We start from the raw sequence: 26,341 nt of genomic DNA, 5'->3' as shown, positions 1-26,341 counted from the left end.
AATCCAGACTAAGAGGGTTAAAACACTTAACTGGTGTAATGGCAGGGTTCCTGGACTGGATCCAGGGTTGGACAAAAACTAGCTCCAAAAGTACTTTTCTTAGGACAATTGAGGAATTGTGAATATTAATTTAATATTAATTTTAAGCATTTGTTATTTTGGTAGGAAAATGTTCTGACTTTTCAAATGTATACTGAAGTGAAAAATCAAAACAACCAACCCTCTCTGCACTTCCCTGCCCATTCTCCTGACCTTAAAAGTCCAGAATAGGTTGGCAACTTTTCTATAAAGGATCAAATAGCAAACCTTTTAGGCTTTGTGGCCATAGTTCTATGGGAACTACTCAGCTCTACTGCTGTAATCTAAAAGCATCCATAGACAATATATGTAAACAGAAACGGGCATGGCTATGTTCCAATAAAACTTTTTTTTACAAAATCAGGCAGCAGGATACAAGCTGTAGTTTGCCAAACTCTGATCTAGAGCAAACACTGTATCTCCTGGAAAAGTCTTTCCTGGAACCCATCAGAATTGTGGCTTTCTCTTCCCTCTGCTCACATAGGTGCCATTTTGCTACATGAACCACTGCCCCCTCAGTCCCACTCTAGTGAGTTCTTGTAGAATAGGCACTCAATGAATAGTTTGCAAAAACCAAATCTACCCTCAAAAGATTTTGCATCATTCATGACATTCAAAAGAATGAACAGCAGCTTCTGAAAGTAATTTTGAAGCTTTTTTTTTTAAACACTACTGGTATCACTAGGGTACAAATATTACTGCTTGTGCTCTAGGTTGTGATTTGTTCATTGGCATTTTTAAATCAGACCTTGTATTTATGAAAGTGTAGTAGATCCAGTGGGCACAGGAATGCCCATATGTGGGTGTTTTGTGGGTTTTTTTTTTTTTTTTGCCCCACTAGAGTAGCTAGAGTACTACCAAGTTTATATTAGGTGCATGATAAATGCTGAAGAAATTTAAAATATAGCACTGCGGTAAAAGATTATTTTCTCATGATAGGAAGATGGCAGCAGATGCCTACAAAAGGGCTTAGCAAGACTTAGCAACCACAGCAGGTGCAGGTGTTCCAGGTTCTTTCCCTTGTGTTTACCTTCTTGGTTAGGACACAAGGGTGGAGGGTTCCTGCCTGTGATGGAATCCCAGACTCCAAAGCAAAGGTGCTTGGGGGACAAGGGAGAAAGTTACTAGCATATCATCATAGAAAGTGTCCTGAAATCCCAGAGCACCTAAGAAGATGTGGATTTGGAGCAAAGGTAAACCCTGAAAAGAATACAGTTCAGATCACTAGTGAGAGCTTTGGTTGTACAAAACAGGGGACAGGAGGGAAGGACAAAGGAGGGCACGCAGGGCAAAGAAGATACGAAGTGCACTCCTCCCAGACAGACATCCTCCTAAAACAGAGGCTCTGAGACAAGAGTGGGTTACAAAGTGGGGAGGAAGCAAGGGGAATTAAGGCGAGAGAAAGGACAAGGCAGAGGAGAACCTTCAAGAGGGGAGTGATGTGAATTAAGAATTTAGAGTTGAGTAAAAGGTTTATTAGTGCAGTCAACACCGTGGAACAGCACATAAAACACAACCAGCAACCTGCAGAGACACTAGTGCAAAGGGTAGGGAAGCCTTTACTGAGCTTCCTGGCTCCATCTGAGGGTGACGACAGGAGGGTATGGGCCTTGGTAAGGCGGGCCGGGGCAGTGGGGGTGGAAGAAATGTCGTAACCAGACTAAGTATAGCAGCGTTTTCAAATTCCTGAGCACAACGTCCTGGAGCTGGAACATATGACGACTGTTCCGCACGCCCTCCAAGCTGTATCCCTCTCCTGCCCACAGTCCCACTGGGGCCATGACCCAACTACCCAGACCTACAGCAAGCTGGCCAGGAGAGCAACTCCAAAAAGAGCAGCAGCTGTTACACGGCCATCTCTCTAACCCCACCTCCCACCTGCTTATTAAGACCCACTACCCACTACCCCACACCCACCATCTCCTCTCCTCTTACTCTGTCAGTCACCCTAGGGATCACAGCATGCCCTGGGCAGCCTGAAGTGGAGCTCAAGTCCTTGGGGGCCTGGGTGAGGCAGAGTACAGCCTGTACTCAGGGGCATACTTTCTATCCCACTTTGCCTGGTGAAGCTTAGAACCCAGCTGTTTATCTCCAAGGAAACCAGGGGGGTGGGGGAGGCGCGTAGTGGGCAGGATTTCTTCAAAATTAATACTCTAAGTCCAGAGTTTTACAATGAGACCCTGGATAGGCTGGGAGCAGAGTTCTCCAGAGGGCACAGGCATCGATGCTGGACTGTCACATCCATCACTGGAATAGAGGAAGCTCCTCATCTCGGATGGGTTATGGAGGACTGGGACAGACATAAGTTCAGCCAAGGACTCCCTTGGCCCTCCTATATTAAAGCCAAAGGTTGTGCTGAAAAGGAAAAATATAAAACAGATCCCATCCCTGTCCCACCCTATCCAGAATCCCCACAATAGGAAGAGCAAAAGTTTTAAGTTTTGTTAATTTTTTTTCTTTTTCCTTTCTTAAAAAAAAAAAAAAGTAAATAAATTAAATTGCCAACAATGTGGCTGGGCTGGAAAAGTGGGGTAGCCATAATCAGGCCATTCTTAAAAAAAAAAAAAAAAAAGTGGGAGGGAGGGAGTGAAATATAAACAAGTAACAACGGCCAAAGGAAATTATCAAAATAACTAGTTACAATCACAGGGCTGGAGAAGGGTCTACGGAACCATTCGGGCCTGTGCCACAGAGGCAGCGCCTACCCGATTCCAGCAAACGCCAGAGAGCTGCTTCCTGCTGAGCATATTCACCCCAGTAGACTAACCCCTCACCCCCACCCCTGTCATTCCCTAACCACGAGGAAGTGTAGGAAAGAAGAGCTCATCTGGAAATTTTCAGCATCCTAACCTGCACACCTGCAGACCCAGCGGGGGCCCACACCTTTAAGGTGGGCTGAATGGGGTATTGCTTGGCACAGAGGTCCAGTCTTCCCCTAAGGGCCACCAACAATGACCGGCTGGCCTCCTTATTCATTTCTAGGGTTTTGTTCCACCCTTACCATTTCTCCCCAGAGCTGCCCTCTAAATGCTGTTTAGAGTCAATAGTCCTGCCTGTTCTGATTCCTTGGTTTTGGAGGAGGGGAACCGTTAGAGATTCCTCACTCCACCCTGATCCTCTGGAGAAAATGAGTATCCTTGTGCTTTCTGAAAATAACTGGAACCAGGGACCCTAGGCAGGAAAATAGATATAGAGGTGGGGGCTTTCCCAACCAGATGGAAAATTTACAGACATCTTAGGAGAAGAAATGAAGCAAAAGAAGGGAATCTGGGTTCCCCACCTGAAAAGCTGAGCAGAGTGCCCCGGGGCCCCCCTTCAGTGCCAGAAGAGCAGGGAGATGTGTGGCTCAGGTGTAAGCCACGGTATTAAGGGAAGTGGGGAGGACTCAGGGCCCCGCTGCTGGAGTGACAGGATTTTCTGATTTTCATCTCCTCCTCATAGCCCGTCGAGATCTCCTATATCTCTTCCACACCATGCGCAAATATCATGACAAGCCCCGGCTCCTGCACCATGTCGTCACCCATGTGCTGGTTCTCACAGGCCATGACGACGACAGCCTGCTTGCCAGGGATGCGCTTGGCCACGTAGTTCTCATAGTAACGCCGGTTCATCTGCCTTGTCTCTAATGTGGCCAGACCCTGGGGCCAGCTCCGCTCATGGGCATTTTCAATCAGCTCGTTGACAATGGAGGCAGGACAGCCACTCTCCACCAGGGAGCGCTTGATTACCGCCTGGAGCACAGCGTCCGGGGTCGAGATCATCCCTCCCCAGCGGGTCACTCTTGCTGGCTGCAGGGAGTTCACCCACCTGTGTGGAGGGAGTTGGAGGTGGTCATTCCAGCTCATCCCCTTTCTCTGCATTGGCTTTTCCTCCAAATAGGAACGACCACCTGCTCTGCACTCAGCCTAACCCGATTCGTCCTTCTTTCCTTCCATCATTGGCTCAGAAACTTCAAACAATTCCCTGGTTGGTCCCATCTAAGTCACTACATGTTTCTCACCAGATTAAACTCCACGACTATAGGGTCCCTGTTATTTTTCTTAAAAATTTCAATACTTATTAGCACATGGTACCTGGCATGCAGGAAGCGCTCCACAAACATGTACTGAAAGAGCAGCTATCCCCCTCTGCTGTGTCCCGTGCAGCACTGTGTGCTGTATATACTGACTCACACTTAACAGTTTAGTCTATGAACTGTACAGAACCCCAGAACTGAAAGGGATCTTAGATTTTGCTTGTTTACTTTGCTTATTCTTGCTACATTTTACATCTCTTTCCTGGATTTGCACCTTCTTCTCTGAATTGTAAGCCCCCTGAAGGCATGAACAATATCTTCTATTTCTTTTTGGTCCTCCTAGCGCTCCACAGGCCTTTAACAGACGGCTCTGTACATGTGGGTACCCACCTAATTCTTGGGTAAGTTTCCCCTTCCATCCACCCAAAAGAATGAGATCCTCAAGATTATCCCTTTCTCCTCTGGCCTTGTTCTTCACCCCAACATCTGAGAGGCGGTGGCCCCAGCCCAGCCCTCTTATTACCCTCCTTCTGCCACTGCCCTGCTCCTCCCCCGCAGGGCTCAGTGCCAGCATGTGGAGTGACTCCACGTCCTGAACGACACTCACTCTAGGATCTCGTTGTACTCAATTGTCTCCTCCAGGTTCTGAAGGTTGGGGTTGACACTGCGGATTGCACGCATGTATGCCTTTAGCAGCTGGATGTCTCGCTTCTGTTAGAGGGAAGGAAGATGAGGGATAATGGTTATGACAGACAACAGACTAAAGACAAAAGTTTGTCTGAGAATGAGGGAAATCAAGAGATCTGAGGAACAACCAGACTGGAGGCTTCATGAAGACAGGGATACGACTGTCATTCACAGCTCTAGCCCCAGTGCTTAGCAAAGTGCCTTCAAAGGAAGGCATTTGATAAACAGTAGGTTAATGAATGTCACTGATGGGAAGAAGGGAAGCAAGAAGAGCTCCAGTCTGATTGGCTGCTAAGCACAGAGTATGTACTAACCGAGGCTCGCAAGCACAGGCACCGACCTGCCACTCACATCGGAGCCTGTCACCCACAGGCACAAGGTTACAGCTGCCTACAGAGGACATGTTCTGCCCTGTGTCCTCTGGGCCCTACCTGCTCCGCCAGCTGGTGTTTGTGTTCCGCTGAGGTCTTCTCCAGCTCTGCAATGCGTGTCTGCTGCTGCTGGACCACTGAGCGCAGGTGCTTAATGCAGTTGTGGTTTGGCAGCTCATCTTTGGGCATCTCCAGGCTGCCCCCCAGGGTGGGAAAAGAATAGGACAACAGGAGCATTCAATGATACATGTGGCCAAAGGTGCACAACTGCTGAGAGCGCTCTCTCCTACCCCAAATTTCTAACATGCAGTCATTTCTAACATTCAGGCTCCCTCTTGTTTATTTCCTTCACCACCTTCTGCCCCACTCCCCTCCGTCCCTTTGCTGTCTACTTTCTCTGGGGCTCCTTCCCTCTCTGAAAGTGGCTCATCTCCCACGTGCCTCTCCTTCCCCCCCTAGATTCTGCCTGTGCACTCATTCCTTCTGAGAAGCCCTAGATTCATGGCCTAGCTATCAGCACTTAATCAAATATTTCACACCCCAAAGAAAGAAAAAAATAGGTCCAGAGGGAATATGAGAAGGCTGGAAATTAGAGCAGTCAATCTGACAAAGAAAAAGTAGTAATGGACAAAAGGGAGGACTAAAGTAAGCGAGTTTTTAGTGCTATCACACAGATTGCTGAATTGCTGTCTCTCTCCTTTTATTAAAGCAAGAGCAAAAAGACCATAGCTGGGAAAGCAGCACAAAAGTGAGATCCTGGAGCAGGGAGCCAGGGGGGCCAAGAACACTCTTTGCCGACATGCACAGGAAACTCCTCAGCGAGTGAGCAGGGGATCCAGAGATGGGGTATAAATGGGAAGGCCCTTATCTGTGTGGGCAGGAGGAGGGTAGGAATCTTACCCACATCCCTGTTCACAGGTCACAGGCCGTTTTGGGTTGTGCTCACAGTCACTGAGGTGAGACATGAGGTTGTCAAGCCGGACAACAGCACTGCAGCCAAACACAGCGTTGTCGCAGGCAATCTGCAGCTTTGACAACATGTTCCGCATGATCCGAGGTACTGGGCGCAGGTGGGCGACCGTCACAACGCTACGGTCCACCGGACACGTCTGCTGCTGAGAGAACCACTGGGTGATGCAGGCGTTGCAGAAAGCATGCTCGCAGTGAGGCGCCTAGAAGGGGGAGTAGGGCAAAAGGGGCACAAGAGAATTAGCGGGAGCTAAGAGCCTGGGTACACTAACTCTGCAAAGCCAATCAAGCCTCTGAGCAGCTTCTAGGACCAGAGGTCCCCGGGGTCACAGCAAAGTACGGATCTACTATGGGCCAAGCATTGTGGGCGACAGGCTTCAGATGTGTTTCCTGTGCTCAAGATTCCAAATGGATTGTGACACAAGAAAAACAAAGTTATTTAACAACAAAAGATATAAATAATATTCCAAGACAATGGGAGAGATGACATAAGGCAATTATTAATTGCTAACTGGATTATATACACAATAATTGCCAAAGAAATCCAGAGGGTGAGATCTTTCCAGTCTAGGTCAATCACGGCAGATATTTCTGAAGAGGACAGGATTTTTTTTTTCCACATAAAATCGTACTTTTAATAGTATATAAATTATATCTCAATACAGCTGTTGAAAAATACCCAAAACTCAAAAAACAATACCCCAAAGTCTTTCAACAGGGTAAACCTCAGCCACAGATGAGCTCACTAATAAGATCTTCTGAACATTTAAGGAGGAAGTAATACCAATTCCACACAATCTTTCCCAGGAAACTGTAGAAGAAGGAACACTTCCCAACGTATCCTACGAGACTAGTATTACACTGATACCAATATCATGAAAAGACGTTATAAAAAAAGAAAACTACAAACCTATATCCTTCATGAACATAAATATAAACATTAACAAACTTCAGCAAATATAACTCAGTTTATAAAAAGATAATACATTATGACCAAATGGGGTTCATCCCAGAAACGCAATGTTGGTTTAACATTAGAAAATCAATCAGCATAGTACACCATATTAAATTACATACACCAAATTAAATTAATTTTGTGAAAAACACAAAATTATATGATCATCTCAGTAGATGCCACACAAAGTTTTTGAGAAAATCTAACACTCTTCATTTTAAAATCGATTTTGTCTGATATAAGTATTGCTACTCCAGCTTTCTTTTGGTTTCCGTTTGCATGGAATCTTCTTCCAGCCCCTTACTTTCAGCCTGCATGTGTCTCTAGCTCTGAAGTGGGTCTCTTGCAGACAGCATACCTGTCAGTTGGTCTTGTTTTTGTATCCGTTCAGCCGGTCTATGTGTTTTGGTTGGAGTGTTTAATCCATTTACGTTTAAGGTAATAATGTTCTTATTGCCATTTTGTTAATTGTTTTGGGTTTGTTTTTGTAGGTCTTTTTTTTCTTTCTTCTTTTTGTTCTCTTTTCTTGTGGTTTGATGAGTAGAGAAGTTCCTTTAACATTTGTTGTAAAGCTGGTTTGATGGTGAATTCTTTTAGCTTTTATTTATCTGTGAAGCTTTTGAATCCTCCATCAAGTCTGAACAAGGGCCTTGATGGATAGAGTATTCTTGGTTTTAAGTTTCCCCCTTGCATCACTCTAAATACATTGTGCCGCTCCCTTCTGGCCTGTACAGTTTCTGCTGAAAAATCAGCTGATAACCTTATGGGAGTTCCCTTATATGTCATTTGTGGCTTTTCTCTTACTGATTTTAATGTTTTCTCCTTATCCTTAATTTTTGTCAATTTGATGACTGTGTGCCTTGGCATGTCCCTCTTTGGGTTGATCCTGTGTGGTACTCTGTGCTTCCTGGACTTGGGGTGACTGTTTCCTTTCCCAAGTTAGGGAAGTTTTCAGTTATTATCTCCTCAAAAATTTTCTCAGGTCTTTTCTCTCTCTTCTCTTTCGGGGACCCCTATAATGCAATTAGTGCATTTCATGTTGTCCCAGAGTTCTCTTAAACTATCCTCATTTCTTTTCATTCTTTTTTAATTTTTTCTGTTCTGCAGTAGTGATTTCCACTCATCTGTCTTCTTGCTCACTGATCCATTCTTCTGCCTCACTTAGTCTATTCTTGGTTCCTTCTAGTGTGTTATTCATTTCAGTAATTTTATTCTTCAACTCTGTTTGGTTATTTCCAACTCTTTGCTAAAAACTTCGCTCTGTGGATCTATACTCCTCTTGAGTTCTCTGAACATCTTTGCCACCATTACTCTAAACTCTTTCTTGGATAGATTGCCTAAATCTTCATCACTTACTTCATCTGGGATTTTATCTTGTACCTTGGCCTGGAAGGTATTCCTCTACCACCTCATACTGTCTATTTTTCTACTTGAACTTTTTGAAGAGGATAGAATTTGATACAGGTCTTGAGGGATGAGTAGAGATGAGGGGGGCAAAGATTTACTGGCTAAAGTTCAATATAAGAAAGTAAAACAAAACAAAAACCTTGAACTTCTGGTGAGGGGTTAAGGGTCCTCTCTTGGTGGGCCCAAGCTCTTATTTCATGAGGGCCCATCTAAGGCGTTGCTCTGAGACCCAGTGAGCAGGCCTATGCTCCAAAACAGGGCAAGCTTTTTTTTTTTTTTGTAGAATCACATTCTTTTCAGTTTCATAAAGGTATTTCAGCCTGCTTCCCTGATAATTCAAAGTGCGAGGATTCCCTGGCCTTTGGGGAGACACTATCTGGCCTCCAGTGGGACAAACACAGCAGGCACTCAGTAGATGTGGATGAATGAATGAGTAACTGGAGTGCCTATTCTGTCCCTGCAGTTCACGAGGTCCTTGAGATAAAAAAAGAAAGACAGTTTCTACCCTCAAGATGCTCACAAACACCAAAGTCTGTAACAGAAAGGTTTCATAACGAAAGAAGTCATTCTCAGTATCGCTAATCCAACTGTCAGTACATTGTATTTTTCACTTAAAGACATATTTTATCCTTTCCAAAATCTTATAGACCCTATTTCCAAAAAAATCCTAAATTTGTCCACTTTCCCCAACTAACCCAGTTCAAGCTATCTTCTCTCATCTATATTATTTTTTTTAAATTTTATTGACGTATAGTTGATTTACAATGTTGTGTCAGTTTCAGGTGTACACATCTACATTATTAAATATGTCTTCTAACTGGTCTTCCTACTTCTGCCTTGCCCCTTTATAATCCATTCCACATTCAGCAGCCGGAGTACTCATTTAAAAATGCAAACTAGATCATATCCCTTGCCTGCTTGGAACTTTACAATGGTTTCCCATTGCACTTAAAATAAATCCAAACTCCTGCTCAGGACCCATAAAATTCTGCTTGATCTGGCCCTGTGCCTCTGGCCTCTCCTCGCCTCACACCATGCTCCCAGCACCGAGTTCAGGCCATTTGGGCTTTCTCTCTGTTCCTTGTCCACACCCTACTCATGCCTGCTCTTGCTTTTGCTGCTCCCCTCTGCCAGAATGCCTCCTGGCATTCAGATTCCAGCTCAAAGGCACCTCTTTAGTGACCTTCTTCTCTAAACCTGTCACCTCTGTGGAAGTATACAGAATGTGCTACATTTTGTGCAAGAAAGGTGGGCAAATATATATATAAACATTCATACTTGCTTATCTCTGCCCATATACACACTGGAAGGATACCAAATAAACCAATAAACATGGTTATCCATGGGGGGATTAGCTAAACTGGGACAAGAATGGACGCAAAAGTTTTCACCATGTATCTTTTTATACTGTTTTGATTTCTGAACCGTATGAATTCGTCTATTCAATAAATAAATAAATACCATGTAGGGAAATCAGCATCCCTATCAGGGGCCCTTCTACCCTTGGAAATGTATCTGGTAACCTCAGAAGGTAAAGCCTGGGGGCTGGGGGTGGTTTCTGCCTTAGACAGTCACTTCTCCACGTGTGACTTACCTCAAATGATAGTGCCAGAAAACAGACAAGGCCCTGCCAGGGTGGGGAGGGAACTGACACACCCCATGACCTCTTGACATTGCCAGGAGAGCTTGCTCCACACCCAGCCAATCTGCTTCTAACGGCAGTAGGCGGCAAAGGCCTAGGCAGGGGATAGGTCCAGGGCTAGCTGTCATTGATGCAGTCTGATTTTCATCCAGCTTAGGCATCTGTGCTCTGGGGAGTTGAAAACTGGACAGTAAGAATAAACTTCAAGGATCGAGGAGAGCTCCAGGGAGCTGTATAAGCAGTGAGTAGGCGAAGGGCCAAGAGACCTCACTGACTGGTGTCCTGGTTTGGAAAATGGGATTATTTCCAGCCAGGCAGGAGTGATGGAGGATCAACTGGTATTTACAGAGTGTGGGCAATAAGGACCATACAGGATGATGTCCCATGAATACAACTGTTAAGAATTCATCTCACTCATTATACTTGCCTGGTTAATCATGAGCTTCTTCTCATACCTGCCCCAGGAAGACACAACTGACTCTGGTCTGGCAAGGCTGGTAGAGAAATGACCTAATGAAAATGGCAGCTTTCATACCGAAATGCAGAGTATATGGCTACATCAAAAATTGTTTTTTTTCAATAAATCCCAGGAAGAAACTAGGTCAGTACATACAGTTCCCCTATTTCCTATTTGTTAAATAGTAGGCAGACAGAAGAGGCCTGAGGGGAGACTGGCTGATTACCCGAAATACTACATCATGAAAATGCAGAGAACTTCTTGGGAGAGTCCTGAAGTTCAGTCATGGGTAGGAAGATAGAACCTAGTTAGAGACCCTGAAGAGGAAAAGAAGCTACCAAGCTACTGTCAGAGGACAGAAACAAACAAACGCTTCACAGCACAGCAGTCTCACAGTGACCTCAGAAGGAAATCTGAACCGCTGCACTCCTGCGGCGTCCACCTCTAGACAGACTCTGGGAGGCCCCATTCCTCTTGTAGCTGCCACTGCTCCTCTGCACCAAACCTCTGTGTGTGTCAGGAGTGTGGGGAGTGGGGACGGGAGCCAGGACACACTGACTTCCCCATTGGCCCCATCACCTATGAATATCTCCTACTAGCTCCACTGCCACCTATTGCCTCACCAAAGCTGCCGTCAGACTCACCTGGACTGGCTCCTCCAAGACTCCACTGCAAATAGGACAGATAAGGTCTTCGTCAACATCCCCCTGGAAACGGGTTACATCATACCCCATGTCTCATCACTGAAACCCAGGTCCTGGAAGGAACAACAGAGGAAAAAGAGGCCAGTTCAGAAGATCAGATATGTGCCAACTTCTCTCATTGCCAAGATCCATTCATTTGTCCAATAAATATTTACTGAGAGCTTACTATGTGCCAGTCATTTGGGGGGGGGTAGATAAAGCTGACTCAAATTTAATTCTAATGGGAGAAGATATTATATAAGTATACACTTAGAATATGAAATGATAAATGCTTTTAGGATAAGCACAGGGCGTTATGAGGGCAAGAGATGTGGATACCTAACCCAGGCTGAAAGGAGAAGGAGGTTTTGAGAAGTTTTCCAGAACTAGGTGTCACCAGCAAGACACACAAGACTTAGCTAGGCTGGGTAGGGGGGCAGGGGGAGGCAGACCAGGGTGGGACATAAGAGTTTTAGGCACATGACATAGTATATTTAATGGCCCAGAGCAGGAAGGGATACGATGAGTTCAGGGAATTATAAACGGTTCAGAAAAAGGCTGATATGAAGGGTGCCAGAAAGGGAGTGTCAGAACATAAGGCTGGAGAGTCCAGCAAGGGCCAGGCCCTGAGAAGTCTTATATAAGGAGTTTGGACTTCATCCTGAGGGCTATGGGGAGCATCTGAAAGACATACAAGGAATGATGTGATAAAAGTCCCCTTTAAGAATCAGTCTGTGAACAGGGGCAAGATCTGAGACAGGAAGAACATCTAGGCAGGAGAGAATGGTGAGAGTCTGAATGGGAGGGAAATTCAGGAGAACAAAGACTCAAAGGGCAGTGAGGCTGCCGTGCCCTTCTTTGGGCTCCTAAAGGCCAAACCTAATGAAGAGGTCACTTAACAGTAACTGAAACTCCCCTGTGGACATCCAACCAGTGGGCTAATTGGATCAAGGATGAGCAGACAATCTACAGATCAGCCATCAGCTGTGATGTCCTGAAAAAGATGAGCTGAGTCAATCACATTGTTCTCAGGAATTTAGAATCACTCTGTCCAGTAGGGGCGGGGCGGGCGGTGAGGATGGGATGGATGCTGAGGGCCTCGACAGGTCAAGTGCAAGCCAAAGTACAGCACTGGATTGAATCAAAACTGACGGTTGTGACATCCCCAAGTCTACTACTGATTAGCTGTGTGACTTGGGTAGGCGCTGCACATTTCCAAAGCCTAAATGGTTTTTTAAATAGATAAAATGGGTATAAGTAATAATAGAAGTGACTCTCACAGAGTTGTCCTCAAAGAGACAAGGCATATGAAACATTTAGCAAAGTGCCTGCTGGCACATACTAGGCACTCAGTACATGAGAGTAACCATTATTTATGTACACATCTAATTTCTATTACTTGATTAAAAATTTCTCAGGAGTAGGAACTCATATTCTACATCCAATTTTGCAGCAAGCACAGTTCTTTACAAAACAATAAAATGTTTGGTGTAATTAAATGTTGCTTTAACTGGAAGCTTCCCAGCAAGCAGGGTAGAGTGGACATGTATTTTATCTACTTAACACCCTATTGTCTGCAAACAGCACCAGTTTTCCCTCAGGAATCACACCCTGGTTCCTAGTGGACATGTGACCCAACCCGGGTCAGTGAGAGATGCCTAGGACTCTACTGGAGCTCTCAAGGGGTGCTCTTTCCCCTGGGGGTGCACAGCTGGTAGGATGCTCAGCTCAAGAGTAGTCAGTGACCATCTCTGCCATTACTGAGGAAAGGCTGCTTATAGAATGCAGCTATAATGCAGAAAGCAGAGCTGAGAACTCAAATTCAGATGAAATCACTCGAGGTCCTGGACTTAGCCACGCATGAAGCCACAATCACTTTCCAAACATAAGTTACACGAGCCAGTAAATTCCCTAGTATGTTTACTAGTTTATCTCTTTAACCTGACAAAAATCCTGATTAACACACAAGGCTGATGGATACAAGAAATTACAAGGCTCACTTTGGAACCACTTATCTTTCTTTACCTGTTTTATAAGAGACAATGATACCCGATGCCACTGCTACAATTACACTGACCTCCGTCACCACCATTTCTCTGCATGCTTATTCCTCCATCTCAAGGGCCTAAATTCAGGGCCTTGGGCTTACTAACAATCCCTCCAAAATTGCTACTGTAAACCACCCTCGTCTGGCTATCTTCATATAAAATGGGGATATCCATATATGTGTCTCTCATTAGACTGCTGACCTTCAGTTCCTATGCCAACATTCCCTTGAATAATCCGTCAACAGTGATGGATTAGGATGAGAACGTGAAGGATGATATTAAAGACATAAAGTGAAATGTAAAACCCAGAACTAAGGCCCCTTGTGATTTTCCTTATTGCAACTCACTGAAATGAACAATGAGGATGGTGGAAAGAGAGCCAAGAGCAGCCCACAGTGTCACTGCCCTGTGTGCCTCCGTCATTGAGAGCTGCAGTGCGTACCGATGGCGTGCTTCACTAGGAAATCTCCTTTTCTCTCTCAGCCACATGGCTCACCAGTAAGACCTGACCCTAAGCTACAGCTGACTGGGCCACGGGTGAGCGTGCAAGCCAAGCAGGGTCAAAGGATCCTATCTCTGAGAATTTGAGCTTGACACCAAGAAAGAGAAGTTGTTCTTTCTCTACCTGTTATGTGGACTGAGGAAGACAAATCTACAGAGCGAAAGACAAGACTGAAACAGACACAGTGAGAAAGGCCTGGATGAGAGCTGGAAAGTCCTGAGGCTTCAGAGGGCTGGATTTGTTCCCAAGACCCTGCTGTCTTCCAACCTTTGGTTTCTGTGAGACACCACCCTGTGTATCCTCTTTTTGCTTAAGCTACTTTAAATTGGTTTTCTGTATCTTACAACCAAAAGAATCCTGGCTCAATCAACAGCAAAGAAATAGCATACTAGCACCAGAGGTTCGGAAAGGGATGGATAAATTAAGAGTAAGGAAGGCCCTGGGACACTACACCAGCACTAGAATTAACCTGAAAACTACAGGAATACCTGAAGGATTCTTTTTGTTGATATAAACCTGTAGGTTTTAATTTTTTATTTTGACAATTTCAGACTTAGAAACATCCCATATATACTTCATCCAGATTCCTTAAATGTTAACATTTTACCACATTTACTTTATAATTTCTATACATATACATAAACAGATGAATAAAAATTTTCTGAACTGCTTGAGAGTAAATTGTAGACTTGCTGCCTTTAACCCTAGATAACTTTAATGTGTACTGTATTTCCTAAAAAGAAGAACATTATTTTACATAATGATAGTAAAACTATGCAAATCCGGAAATTAATACTGATGTAATACTGTATCTACCTTTTTCCAATTTTGCCTATTGTCCCAATAATCTCCTTTAGCAAAAGAACATTCAAGTCTGTGTTGCACTAAGTTGTCAAGCTTCCTTAATTCTTCAATCTGAAAAAGTTACTAAATCTTTGTCTTTCATAAATTTAACATGTTTTAAGAATACACACCAATTAAATGAGAATGTCTCTCAATTTAGAAAAGACAGTCTCTTCAGCAAGTGGTGTTGGGAAAGCTGGACAGCTGCATGTAGATCAATGAAGTTAGAATACTCCATACTATACACAAAAATAAACTCAAAACGGCTTAAAGACCTAATCGTAAGACAGGATACCATAAATCTCCTAGAAGAGAACATAGGCAAAACATTCTCTGACATAAATCTTGGCAATGTTATCCTAAGTCAGTCTCCCAAGACAACAGAAATAAAAGCAAAAAACAAAAACAAAAACAAAAACAAAAACAAAACAAATGGGACCTAATCAAACTTATAAGCTTTTACGCAGCAATGGAAACCATAAACAAAACGAAAAGACAACCTACAGACTAGGAGAAAATATTTGCAAATGATGTGACTGACAAGGGCTTAATTTCCAGAATATACAAATACCTCATATAACTCAATAACAAAAAAACAAACCCAATCAAAACTGGGCGGAAGATCTAAATAGACATTTCTCCAAAGACATACAGATGGCCAACAGGCATGTGAAAAGATGCTCCACATTGCTAATTATTAGAGAAATGCAAATCAAAACCACAATGCGGTTTATCACCTCACACCAGTAAGAAGGGTCATTATTTAAAAATCCACAAACAATAAATGCTGGAGAGGATGTGGAGAAAAGGGAACCCTCCTACACTGTTGGTGGGAATGTAGTTTGGTGCAACCACTGTGGAAAATAGTATGGAGATTCCTTAAAAACTAAAAACAGAGTTACCATATGATCCAGGAATCCCATTCCTGGGCATGTATCTGAAGAAAACTCTGACTCAAAAAGATACATGCACCCCAATGTTCATAGCAGCCCTATTTACAATAGCCAAGACATGGAAGCAACCTAAATGTCCATCAACAGATGACTGCATAAAGAAGATGTGGTGTGTATATGTACAATTATATATACATATATATACACACACACACTTATATATATATAATGGAATACTACTCAGCCATAAAAAAGGATAAAATAATGCCATTTGCAGCAACATGGATGGACTTAGAGATTACTATACTAAGTGAAGTAAGTTAGGAGAAAGACAAATATGTTATCACTTATATGTGGAATCTAAAAAATAATGATACAAATGAACTTATTTACAAAGCAGAAACAGACTCACAAACGTAGAAAACAAACTTTACGGTTACCAAAGAGGAAAAGGGTAGGGGGAGGGATAAATTAGGTGTTTGGGATTAGCAGATACAAACTACTATACATAAAATAGATAAACAACAAGGTCCTACTGTACAGCACAGGGAACTATATCCAATATTTTGTAATAACCTATAATGACAAAGAATATATACATATATATATGTATAACTGAATCACTGTGCTGTACACCAGAAACTAACACAACACTGTAAATCAACTACACTTCAATTTTTTAAAAAAAGGTCCTCTCAATTTGGATTTGTCTTATGTTTCCTCATGATTAAGTGCAGGTTTCATTTTGGGCAAAAATACCACGGAGCACATGTTGATTTGTACTGTTCCTGGTGATACTAACTTTGACCCTTTGGTTAAATGCTGTCCGTCAGGTTTCTCTACTGTAGAGTTACTACTTTTTTCCTTTGTAATTAATGAGAATCTTGTGAGGGACAATTCTCTGAGTGTGTGTACACCTGAAGGATTTTTAAGAAATTGACACGATCAGTTTTCTGTTTTACACAAATGATTCTGGCACCTATGCAGAAAATACAGGGGATAGGGAAGATTAGAGAAAGTTAGACCTTTTTAGGAGGTTGTTGTAAAAATTCAGATTTTAAAAAAGTATAAAGGCTCAAACCAAGGCATTTAAGAATCTATATTGGTTCAGAAAGCAATAAAAAGATGATGAGTCCTTTGTTTCTGCCTCGGATAACAAGTGGTGAATTCTTATTGACCAAAATAAGAATTTCAAAAAAAAAAAAAAAAAAAAAAGATCAGGATTGGGGTAAAAAGATAATGATCTTAATTTTGGACATACAGAGTTTAAGATTTCAAGTAGGCAACATCAAGAGTGAACCCTAACGTAAACTATGGAATTTGGCTGATAATAATGTGTCCATGTTGGTTCATCAGTTGTACCAAATATGCCACACTGATGAGGGATGTTGAGGGTAGGGGAGTATATATGTGCAAACTCTGTATTTTCCTCAATTCTGCTATAAACCTGAAACTGCTCTTAAAAAAAATAAAGTCTATTAAAAAAAGAAAAAGATTCCAAGTAGGAATCCTAAAGGTGATAGCTTATGATTTCTCTCTTTTATTTTTTTTAACTTTTGCTATGGTGAATTATATTTAATTGTGTTTTACTGTAGGATCTAGCTGATGACTTCTGAGAAGCCACACAGGGAAAGTGCACAGAATGGAAACAGAAAATGAAGGTGGGTCTGAAGACTATAGTACCCTTGCTTTATTTTTCAGTCTTTCCTTTTCCACAAGAAATACATATGACTATATTCTCATTGAAAAGAAGATGGCCTCTCTTCCCACCTTTCTCTCCCCATCCATTGCTTGGTGAACATTCATTCTTTCAGTTGCTCTTCTTTGCTCTACAAAGATTCATGTATGAGCAAGACACGTAAGGTCCTTGCCCTCATGTAATTTACATTCTAATTGTAAGAATTTCCAATCCACCAGTCTATACTTTGATTACAATGTATTCTGCCATTCCCCTCATGACTAAAGTTTACCTGACTGCCAACTTTTCCCCTGGAACAACTCATGTTGCAATTCACATCTTTGTAATACGATTTTTTGGGAGCACAAGGACAAATCTCTCTCCTAGGACAGATACGCAGAGGTGGGACTGCTGGGCTGAATGGTGTGCCTACTATTTCTTTCCCTAGACACTTCCATACTGGACTTTGGGAAAGCCTTTTCAACTTACACTACCACTAACAGTGCATGAGGATACTTTAACAATGACAAAAAAGGGAAAAAACAATAAGGAGCTTGCAAAAAAGACTGAGAAAGATTGGCTAGAGATAAGAGAAAATCACTCACAAAAGTCAAGGGAGTTGCAGAGGGAGGAGGAGGAAGGGGAATTTTTCTTTCATGAGTAGTTTTCAGTTTTGCAAGATGAAAAAGTTCTGGAGATCTGCTTCACAACAATGCGAAGATACTTAACAGCACTGAACTTTACACTCAAAAATGGTTTAAGATGGTGAATTTTTTTTTTTACCACAAAAAAATGCTAAGGAAGTGGAGTGCTTAGAGGGAAAAGAGGTGTCAAAAACTGCAAATACAAGTCAGATTAAAAAAAAGTGAAAATTGTCAGGACATGGAACTGTGGAGACCACAGCAGAGAGTGGTTCCGTGGTTCCGGGGAGCTGGGTGGCGCCACGGAGAGCAGTTTTGTGCCGCGTGGCCAGTGGAAGCCAGGCTGCAGCAGTTCAAAATGAACAAATGACACAGAGAAACAGGGACTGAGGAGAACCCTGTCAAAAGGCTGATCTCCAAGGGAGAAGAGAGGACTAGCTAAAGGAGGACAGGAGCGTGAGGAAGTAGCTTGTGTGGGATGTTTTCCCTCAGGATGAGAAAGGCTTGAAGATGTTTATGTACTGAGAGGAAAACACTAGTAAAGAAGGAAAAATAATGACAGGAAAGAATCTGGTCACTGAGGGAGAGGTAGGGAGGAGATCTGGAATTATGTTAAATAGGAAGAGGGACACCGCTAAAGGAGGAAGGAAGAAAGAATAGTAGTAAAAGAGGTCCAAATAGATTTGCAAAAATCATACCAGTAAACTTAAAAAAATCAGATAATCACTTATTCATTTAAATGAACAGTAAAGGTAGTTAAACAATTATGGTAATGCAAATTCATTTAATGGAATAACATATCTTTTAAATGATGCTTATGAGGAATATTCAGTAACATGATATAATAATTGGTGAAAAAAGTAGGACACAAATTTACATACAGATCTGTTTAAAAGCATGTATTTATAAACAATCCATACACAAAGAGACCAGAAAGAATTATCAAAATATTAACAATGGTTTCATTTGGATGTAAGACTGAGTATAATGTTCTTCTTCTATTTTTAACTACCGAAAGTTTTAATTAGTATACTTTTTTTTAAAAGTCATAATTCAGTGGGGAGGTTATAGCTCAAGTGGTAGAGTGCACGCCTAGCATGCATGAGGCTCTGGGTTCAATCCCCAGTACCACAATCAAAAATAATTAAATGAATAAACCTAATTACCTCCAACCATCCCCCAAAAGTCATAATTCAAATTTAAACATCTGTCTTCCACAAATATGGAAAAAATATAAATTTAAATTTAGAAGTTACTTGAGAATAAAAAAATACAAGAATGCTTTTACTTTGAAGTACAGGAATAAAAGATGACAGAATTTGATCATGGCTAGAAGTTTTTCCCATTGACCCTGTTAAGTGAGTTTTATTTTTGCCTTCAGAATTAGAATGGACCGTAAGAGTCAATCTGGTTTAACAACCCAGAGCAAGAATCCTCTCCACAGTACCCAACAGCAGTCACCCTGCACTCAGACAGTCCTGGGAAAGGTCAAGATAGGGTGCAGCAAGAGCACAGAGGAGAAACACCGAGCCCAGACTCTGTTCTCCCACAGTGTTCTAGGATGCCCATGGCCCCTAAAACAAGGCACCCAGAGCGCCACCTGTGGGCTGGCCTACATGGACATAATGGGACTATCACCACCTCTCCTCTCCTTCAGTTAATACAACCTTAGACTGCTTAGTCAGGAAGAGGAGCTACCTGAGACAGCTTCTACACGATTGCAAAAATATCCCCAAACAGCCATAACTGAACTGTTGAACTGCTTACTTTACAATATCTACCTCAATTAAATAAATTGTAAGTTGGTTTCTCTACAACATCTATAAAACTAATCACAGGGGAAAAAATTATTGCTGCCTTAAAATGCACCAGGTATGCAGTCTTCTAAGACACACTGTTAAGAGAAAAAAACTAAGGTATATAATAGTATATGTAAGGTATGCCACCATGAGTGCAAAAAAAAAGTATGTATATGTATATCCTTTCATATGCATGGAACTCTCCAGAAGGAGACGCACGAAACTGCCAACAGTAGTTGCTGCTGAGGAGGGGTAATTAAGGAAGAGGAGTGGGGGAAATAATTAAGGAAATTAAAAATTCCTTGGTACCTTTCAAAAAGTTTTTCTCTGTGTGTATATTCAATATTCAAATAAAGAAATGAGGCTATAATTATCCTGTTATGAAGGAATATTAAGGTTAAATCAAAAAACATGTCCAAAGTACTCAATGTGTCACCGACTATACCTGTCATTTATGTAATAAAACATAGATGACATACACATATAACATGTCATATACTATACCAAGGTCTGGAAAAATGTCCTCTTGCAAGAAAAAGTTGATCAAGGTGATCAGGTGAATCATAACCAAGAAAAAAAAACAGTAAATGTCCTAAAAAATATATATATATCCTTTAACCTAGCAATCCTAATTCCAGTAACTTAGCCTAATGAAATAATTACACAAGGGTGTAAAACAATATACTAGATTGTTTAAGGATTGTTTATACAAGAAAAATAAAATCAGAAATAATATAAACATCCAGTAGAATTCCTTGTATCCATAAAATGGGACACAATGTAGCACCAGTATGACTTTTTTTTTTTGATTCTTGTTAATATTTATATTACTTAAATGTATTCATTATTTACATAGTAAGTAAAATAACATTCACTATACATACTATTATACATATTATATTATAGTGCCATTTGTGTTCTAAAAAAGTGTGTGTACACACACTGAAGGATACATACAAGAGAAGCTGTCTCTAAATGTAAATTTTTAGTACTTGTAATTTCACTCACAGCTTTGCTTCATTAATTTTTCTCCTTTCTTTAACAATGATCATGTTTTACTTATACAACTAAATAACAATGAAGTCAGTATTTATTGAATATTTCTATATGCTAGGCACTATTCCAAGCGTTTCTCGTATATTAACTAATTCTTACAACTCTTATGAGTTGCTCTGTGGGGTTGGGACTATATGATCAACATTTTACAGATGAGAAACATGTGTAAAGGTTAAAAAGCTTGTCCAAAATCATACAGCTAACAGGTGGTAGAGCCAGACTCCAACCCAGGCAGACCAGCCCCAGAGCCCAAGCCGTTAACTGCTATGCTAAACTGCCTCTCAAACTGAAAAACGCAAGTTGCAAAAACAGTATGAATATTATGGTCCTGTTTTTAGAAGAACTTTTTTTTCCAAGTAGTGTATGTAGTGTGGATATTTTAAAAATATAGATGCTGAGATTATACTTTTGATCTAGGTTATATGTTTCTGCAAGATTTAATTTTAAAAAATCAGTTATTCTTAAAGCAAGGGGCAAAAATGAAAACATTACCCTTCTCAAAAAACAAACAAACATTACCCTTCTCTCCCTTGTTGCTGTAGGGCAATGTAGAAAGCAGGCTGTAAGTCTGCACTGTGTTTCACTGCACTTTCGTTTTAAAACAGTGCTAATAATGTTATCTTAAGGAGGCATACAAATTCTGAAAACTTATCTTAATGAGGTCTCAGGAGATCCCATGTCCCCAAAAGAAACAGCAAAGAACTTGTCTCAGTTGGGGCAGAGACAGCCAGAGGGTGTGGGAAGCCACCAGTCAGGGTTAGGAGTTGCAAGGTTCCCACCGTAAAGTCAGGGTTTCCAAAACTCTGCAGAGATGCTGGGCATTATTCTTCCTAAATCAAAACCTCTCCTTTATCTGCTTAGAGATGCTCCTGTTTTGTCCACCCTCCTATAACTACATCCTTTTAGAGGTGCTGAAAAAGAGCTAAGGAGAAATTTAGATTTGTAATCTGGTCAGGGTATTTCCCATTTGTCATCTATGGGAAACAAAAGCTGACGTGGGTTATACACAACCTTGGAAGCCAGCTCCTTGCCCTGTCTCGCCCTGCCCCTAGGCAGACAGTCCAGCTGACAGGCTAGGCTCCTTGACTATTCCTTCCACTCTCTGGGACTCTCAACACTGCTGCGGGGCTGTCATAGGGATGTGTTATCATTCCAAGGGGGATGTCTCATGAGAACTCAACTGCTCACTGCCCTGGGGACAGAAGCCTTAATAAAACTGAAACCCCAGGGACCTCAAGAGATAGCCAGTCACCACAACCACTGGAAGCAGTTTCCTAGATATTCTCCTTGAGTTGTGGAAAAGGAAAAGGCCTTGGAAGGTTTCACTTAAGTTAAGGAGCTGAACTAAAGTAGCACTGAGGTGCCCCTTCAGGCTTATAGTTCAGCCAACTTCCCTGATTTGAACATCCTGAACCCAAACTGGAAACTGTATTCCCAGCCTTCTATTCTGCAGGCCAGAACATAACCAGGTAATTATGTTGCTATACTTCCGTAATGTTACACTAGGGTGTCTCTCTCTGTTCCTTGTCAGCATTATTATAAAAGTGCAAGAACTTTACTAGACCCTTTCCTATGCCCTTTTAACTTACTGCTGCAGTTGTTTTCTCTGATCTTCTACTAGAGACAGCGAGGAATTCAAAACAGACTGTTCCTAAAGGAGCCCGAACATTTAGCCTCCTTTACTCAGGGCTTCTTGAACCCATGTACAGATGTGCAAACCATGCATATTCACATTCACACACACACACACACACACACACACACACACACATACACACACACACACACACACACACACACACACACAAGAGGAAGAGAAACATTAGAGAAGCCACTCCAACCCATTTTAGGGTAACTGGGCATGCTGTCACCAATTCTTGGAAAAAGCATAAGGTTAAAATGCAGGTAAACAGTCTCCCTTTTACTAATTCTAATACTAATACAAGTTCCATGATTCTAAGATTCAGCATATAAAACAATAAAAGGTTATGTTAGGGGATAATTATGTTATAAAAGGTACCCTGGCTTAACCAGAGCAAAGTGTGACCTTATTCTCTTTAGGCAACTCGACTTTCTAAGTGAAAGAAAGTGGTCTTTTTCATTTAATTAGCAGAGTCCTTAAAGCCACTCCCCCTCTTAGAGAACTGAGCTCTCAGAACTCAGCTTCCTCCCTTCTAAGATGAGGAGGTGGGGTACATAGCCTCTAAGGTTGAGTCTAGAATGTTGTGACCCATATGGGATTTGCCCCAGGGGGTCTTTTAAGTTAGGCTTCTTTAGCAAACTTTAATTGGTTCAACTTAAAAAAGAATCCAGAGGGCACATGATTCTTCACGAAGTCATCTGACACTGTAAGTGAGGCCTACCAGCAAGGGCCTCCCACTTGGTCGCCAGCGCTATCTGTACGCTCACCCCAAACCTCGTCTTCGCCCTATATACACAGTCCCCTTGCCAGTAGAGACATGTAAAAGAAACAGAAACATAATCCTTATTCTCAAACTAAGCTATAGGCTTGAGCCCAATACGTGAGTATACAGGATATAAAACACATAAAAAGACATAAGTGTACTAAGCAATTTACCAACAAATAAAAGTTCATAGTTCATGTAACACATAAAAATGCAAAGAAGAACAGACTGAAGTGGGTTAATCACAGAAAGTTTTATGATACAAGTTTTCAGAATCAGGTTTTCAAGAGCAGAAGGAACCCAGACTGGCAGAGAAGGGGGCTGAAGCCTGGCATGAGATTCTAAATCAAGGCTCTTTACCTTCCAAGTGTTGGGGGGCAGGTTCCCTGTTCACAAGGCTCCAACCCCCTGATGCCTCCACTCAGTGCCACTCAGGAGACGCTCCCAGTGACCCATCTTGTTGGCTATTCTCCGACTGAGTCTTCCTTCCTAGTGACAAGCTCCATCGCCAAGGGGATGGATGTGATGTCACAATCAGGAGCACTCTATTAATAAGAACAAGGAAGAAAAAGGTGAGTCAGGAGAACCACCTGCACTTGGCAGTGAGACTAGACAGACTTGGATCTGGAGGTCGGCTAAGGAGGATGAACAACTCCATAAGTACTACAGGTTTCAGGGCTAGGCATCCAGGACGACCCCCTAAGGAGTGCGATCATTGGCTAAGGAATCACATACACACCAGCCAGGAGATTCAAACATAGCTGAGAGGGGGAAAGAAAGGGACAAGAAGAGAGGCAGTGAGGAGGAGCTGTTTGAGATAGAAAAAGTGTCTTTTCTTCAGTGCACACAACTGTAAGTAACATCAGTGAGTCCACATCTGTAGCTATACAATGCAGTGACCCACATACCCTGTGTGCACAAGATGAGGCTTTAAGGTTTCCAAAGTGCTTTCACATAAAGTATTTCGTACAAAAAGAATTCTGTCCTACCCTCCACTTGGAAAACACTATTTCATAAGGAGAGGATACTCAAGAATGTTGGTACAGGTGCAGTACTACTTCCCAAGTCAGGAAATATTCCTGAGGGGATTGGGTTTAGAAAAAAAAAAAAAATGAAGAGGCAATGGATCAGGAAGTTATTCCAGGGTAGGCAACTGGGAAGACTGGAGGTAGCAGTATGATTAGGCTGCTCAGATTCTCAGTACTAAAAGGATGAAATCAAGAAGAGGGAGACAAGGCTTCAAATGCAGAATAGAAACTATTCAAATTCCTTTCCTCACCTTCACATCCATCAAGATTAAGGGCTATGTTAGGAAGGAATAGGATGACGATGATCTTTACACATAAAACAGAGACCATTTCATCTTGAGTCTGGTATACATGCTCATAAGTTTACTGTGCTCAGCAGCCACGACACGTTAGTGTGGTATTCTAAAACTAATCAGAGATAACGGTGCAATGCCAGATACACTTTCTCTTCCCCGTGGTTGGGAAGGAAGGTAGGGTGGAAATTGATATGGCTCTCCCTCATCCATAATACACAGGAAGGTATAATACTTCTTCCATTCTGACAACACCCTACTTCCTAACCCTACTTCTGGCATATGCACCTGCACCTCAAGAAATGCTTTCAGGAACCAGTGTTGTTGGCTACGTTGTCTTCTTCTAGTGAAATGTTCCAGACTCAAAAAGCAAACAGTTGTCCATCCTAGGAAAACCAATCCTACATCAGTGCTTCCTTGATCAGAACAAAACAGGATTTTTCAACTGAGAGGACCAGAAGACATGGGTTCTGGTCCCAGCTCTGTCAACTGTATGACTTTTATCATGCCATGTAACCCTTATGTACTTTCCAATTCCTTCACCTGTCAAGTAGGGAAAATGACAACCTGCCTTACCTACCCATATTATTAAGAAAAGTCAAATGACATGATAAACGTGAAAACATACCAAATACTGTTGTTCTCAGGTAAGGTATTTGTAGTAATACAATGTAAAGTAAATTTAGAGTACTGAGGACCCATGAAGAAATGCTTGAAAGAAGCTTGTTCCTTCTTTTCCATTACTGGGAACCAGACGCAGCCACAAAGTCGGCGGGACACAGAGAGTAGTAACATTATTGCATCACTCAGATTCCCTACCACGAGTCTACCCCATACCTATCTGGGGGGAAACTATCAGCCTGCAACACTATCAGCTTCTTGCTCTATTGTCAGACTAAAACCACCTGTATAGGAAGGGATTAGACTATCACTCACAGCCCAGTCTACAAGAACAGTGGCTCAGTAGTCTCATTTAACGACCACATTCGCTACGATGTGGAATGAAATCAGTTTCTGAATGGGGAAGATGTCTGTCAGTGCCTCAGGCAAAACACCCCCCCCCCCCTTTCTCAGCTTTCTACTCCTCCAGCCCCCTCCTCCCACTCCTCAATTTCCCCTGCGTTCTGGTTTGGAGAAGGCTTTCCGGTGTGTGAAGCCTGCGAAGAGGGACTGGCTGCAAACCCTGGGCAGGGATGTAAGGAATGTGAGATTCCTTCATGGAGGGGGGGAGGGGGAGGAGGAAGGAACGGAGGAGGAAGACAAGGCTGCCAAAGACAAGGCATGGGAGAGGAGCCAAGCTATGGCGTTTCGAGGGCGGGGGTTCAGGTTCCGCCGCCCCTGCCCAGGCTGGCCCCCAGAATGTTCCCTTCCTCCCTTCCCAGCCCGTCAGTCACTGCCCATTTAAACACCACGTTGTTCGCCTGAGTCCCCTCCTCCCAGTCCTCCAGCCAGCTCAGGCCCTCTCCTGCACTTCTTAAGGCTCCCCCACTCCACAGAACCTCCCGAATAACCCACCCTCCAGCGCCTCTTTATCACTTCTGGACTTCTCCCTATCGCTGCTCCCTTCCTCCATTTTTCATCTTTACTCCCATTCCTGTTCCCGACCTCCAGTATCTCAAACCCCCGCCCCAATCCCCCTGGGACATCGCCCCCTCCCCTCCCACACCCTCTTTAAAGGTGGGAGCCCGCGCAGGCGCCGTACGCACCGCCCTGGAAGCGGTCTGGACTCTCCGTACCCTGGCCTGGCTGGAGCTGAAGCCGCAGCGGCCGCGGGATAGCCCGGGCGCCGGGTCCCAGCCTTTCCTGGGAGGGGAAGGGGAAGGGGAAGGAAAGGGGAGAAAGCTCCGACCACTCGTCGCGGTGTGAGACAGAGCCTTGGCCCCGCCCACCG

At 42.7% G+C, this 26,341-nt stretch overlaps 1 protein-coding gene and 1 long non-coding RNA gene across 4 annotated transcripts in view; one reads left to right on the top strand and one right to left on the bottom strand.

The window, feature by feature from the left end:
* LOC106729017 overlaps positions 1–11,450 on the top strand; it is a 17,672-nt gene extending 6,222 nt beyond the window's left edge. The window contains exon 3 of the long non-coding RNA XR_004324528.1: positions 10,277–11,450. This is a non-coding gene — a long non-coding RNA (uncharacterized LOC106729017). The remainder of the gene's footprint in view (positions 1–10,276) is intronic.
* Positions 1,532–26,341, bottom strand: RNF41 (ring finger protein 41). Of its 3 annotated transcripts, XM_032493088.1 has the most exons (7): positions 26,157–26,340; positions 23,490–23,674; positions 11,226–11,338; positions 6,052–6,323; positions 5,212–5,347; positions 4,701–4,804; positions 1,532–3,885 (listed from the first exon to the last, which is right to left on the bottom strand). In XM_032493088.1, exons 3-7 carry the CDS (start codon positions 11,313–11,315, stop codon positions 3,534–3,536), a joined length of 954 nt encoding a protein of 317 aa, XP_032348979.1. In that variant the 5' UTR covers positions 11,316–11,338; positions 23,490–23,674; positions 26,157–26,340; the 3' UTR covers positions 1,532–3,533. The 3 variants fall into 3 exon arrangements, with proteins under 3 accessions (XP_032348979.1, XP_032348980.1, XP_032348978.1); XM_032493089.1 differs by lacking the exon at positions 23,490–23,674 and having other exon boundaries at positions 26,157–26,341; XM_032493087.1 differs by lacking the exons at positions 23,490–23,674; positions 26,157–26,340 and adding an exon at positions 10,552–10,618 and having other exon boundaries at positions 11,226–11,340.

This window comes from Camelus ferus, chromosome 12, assembly GCF_009834535.1.
Source record: "Camelus ferus isolate YT-003-E chromosome 12, BCGSAC_Cfer_1.0, whole genome shotgun sequence".
Taxonomy (NCBI): Eukaryota; Metazoa; Chordata; class Mammalia; order Artiodactyla; family Camelidae; genus Camelus; species Camelus ferus.
Note: the sequence above shows the minus strand (reverse complement) of the source record. Positions and strands in the feature narration are given on the sequence as shown.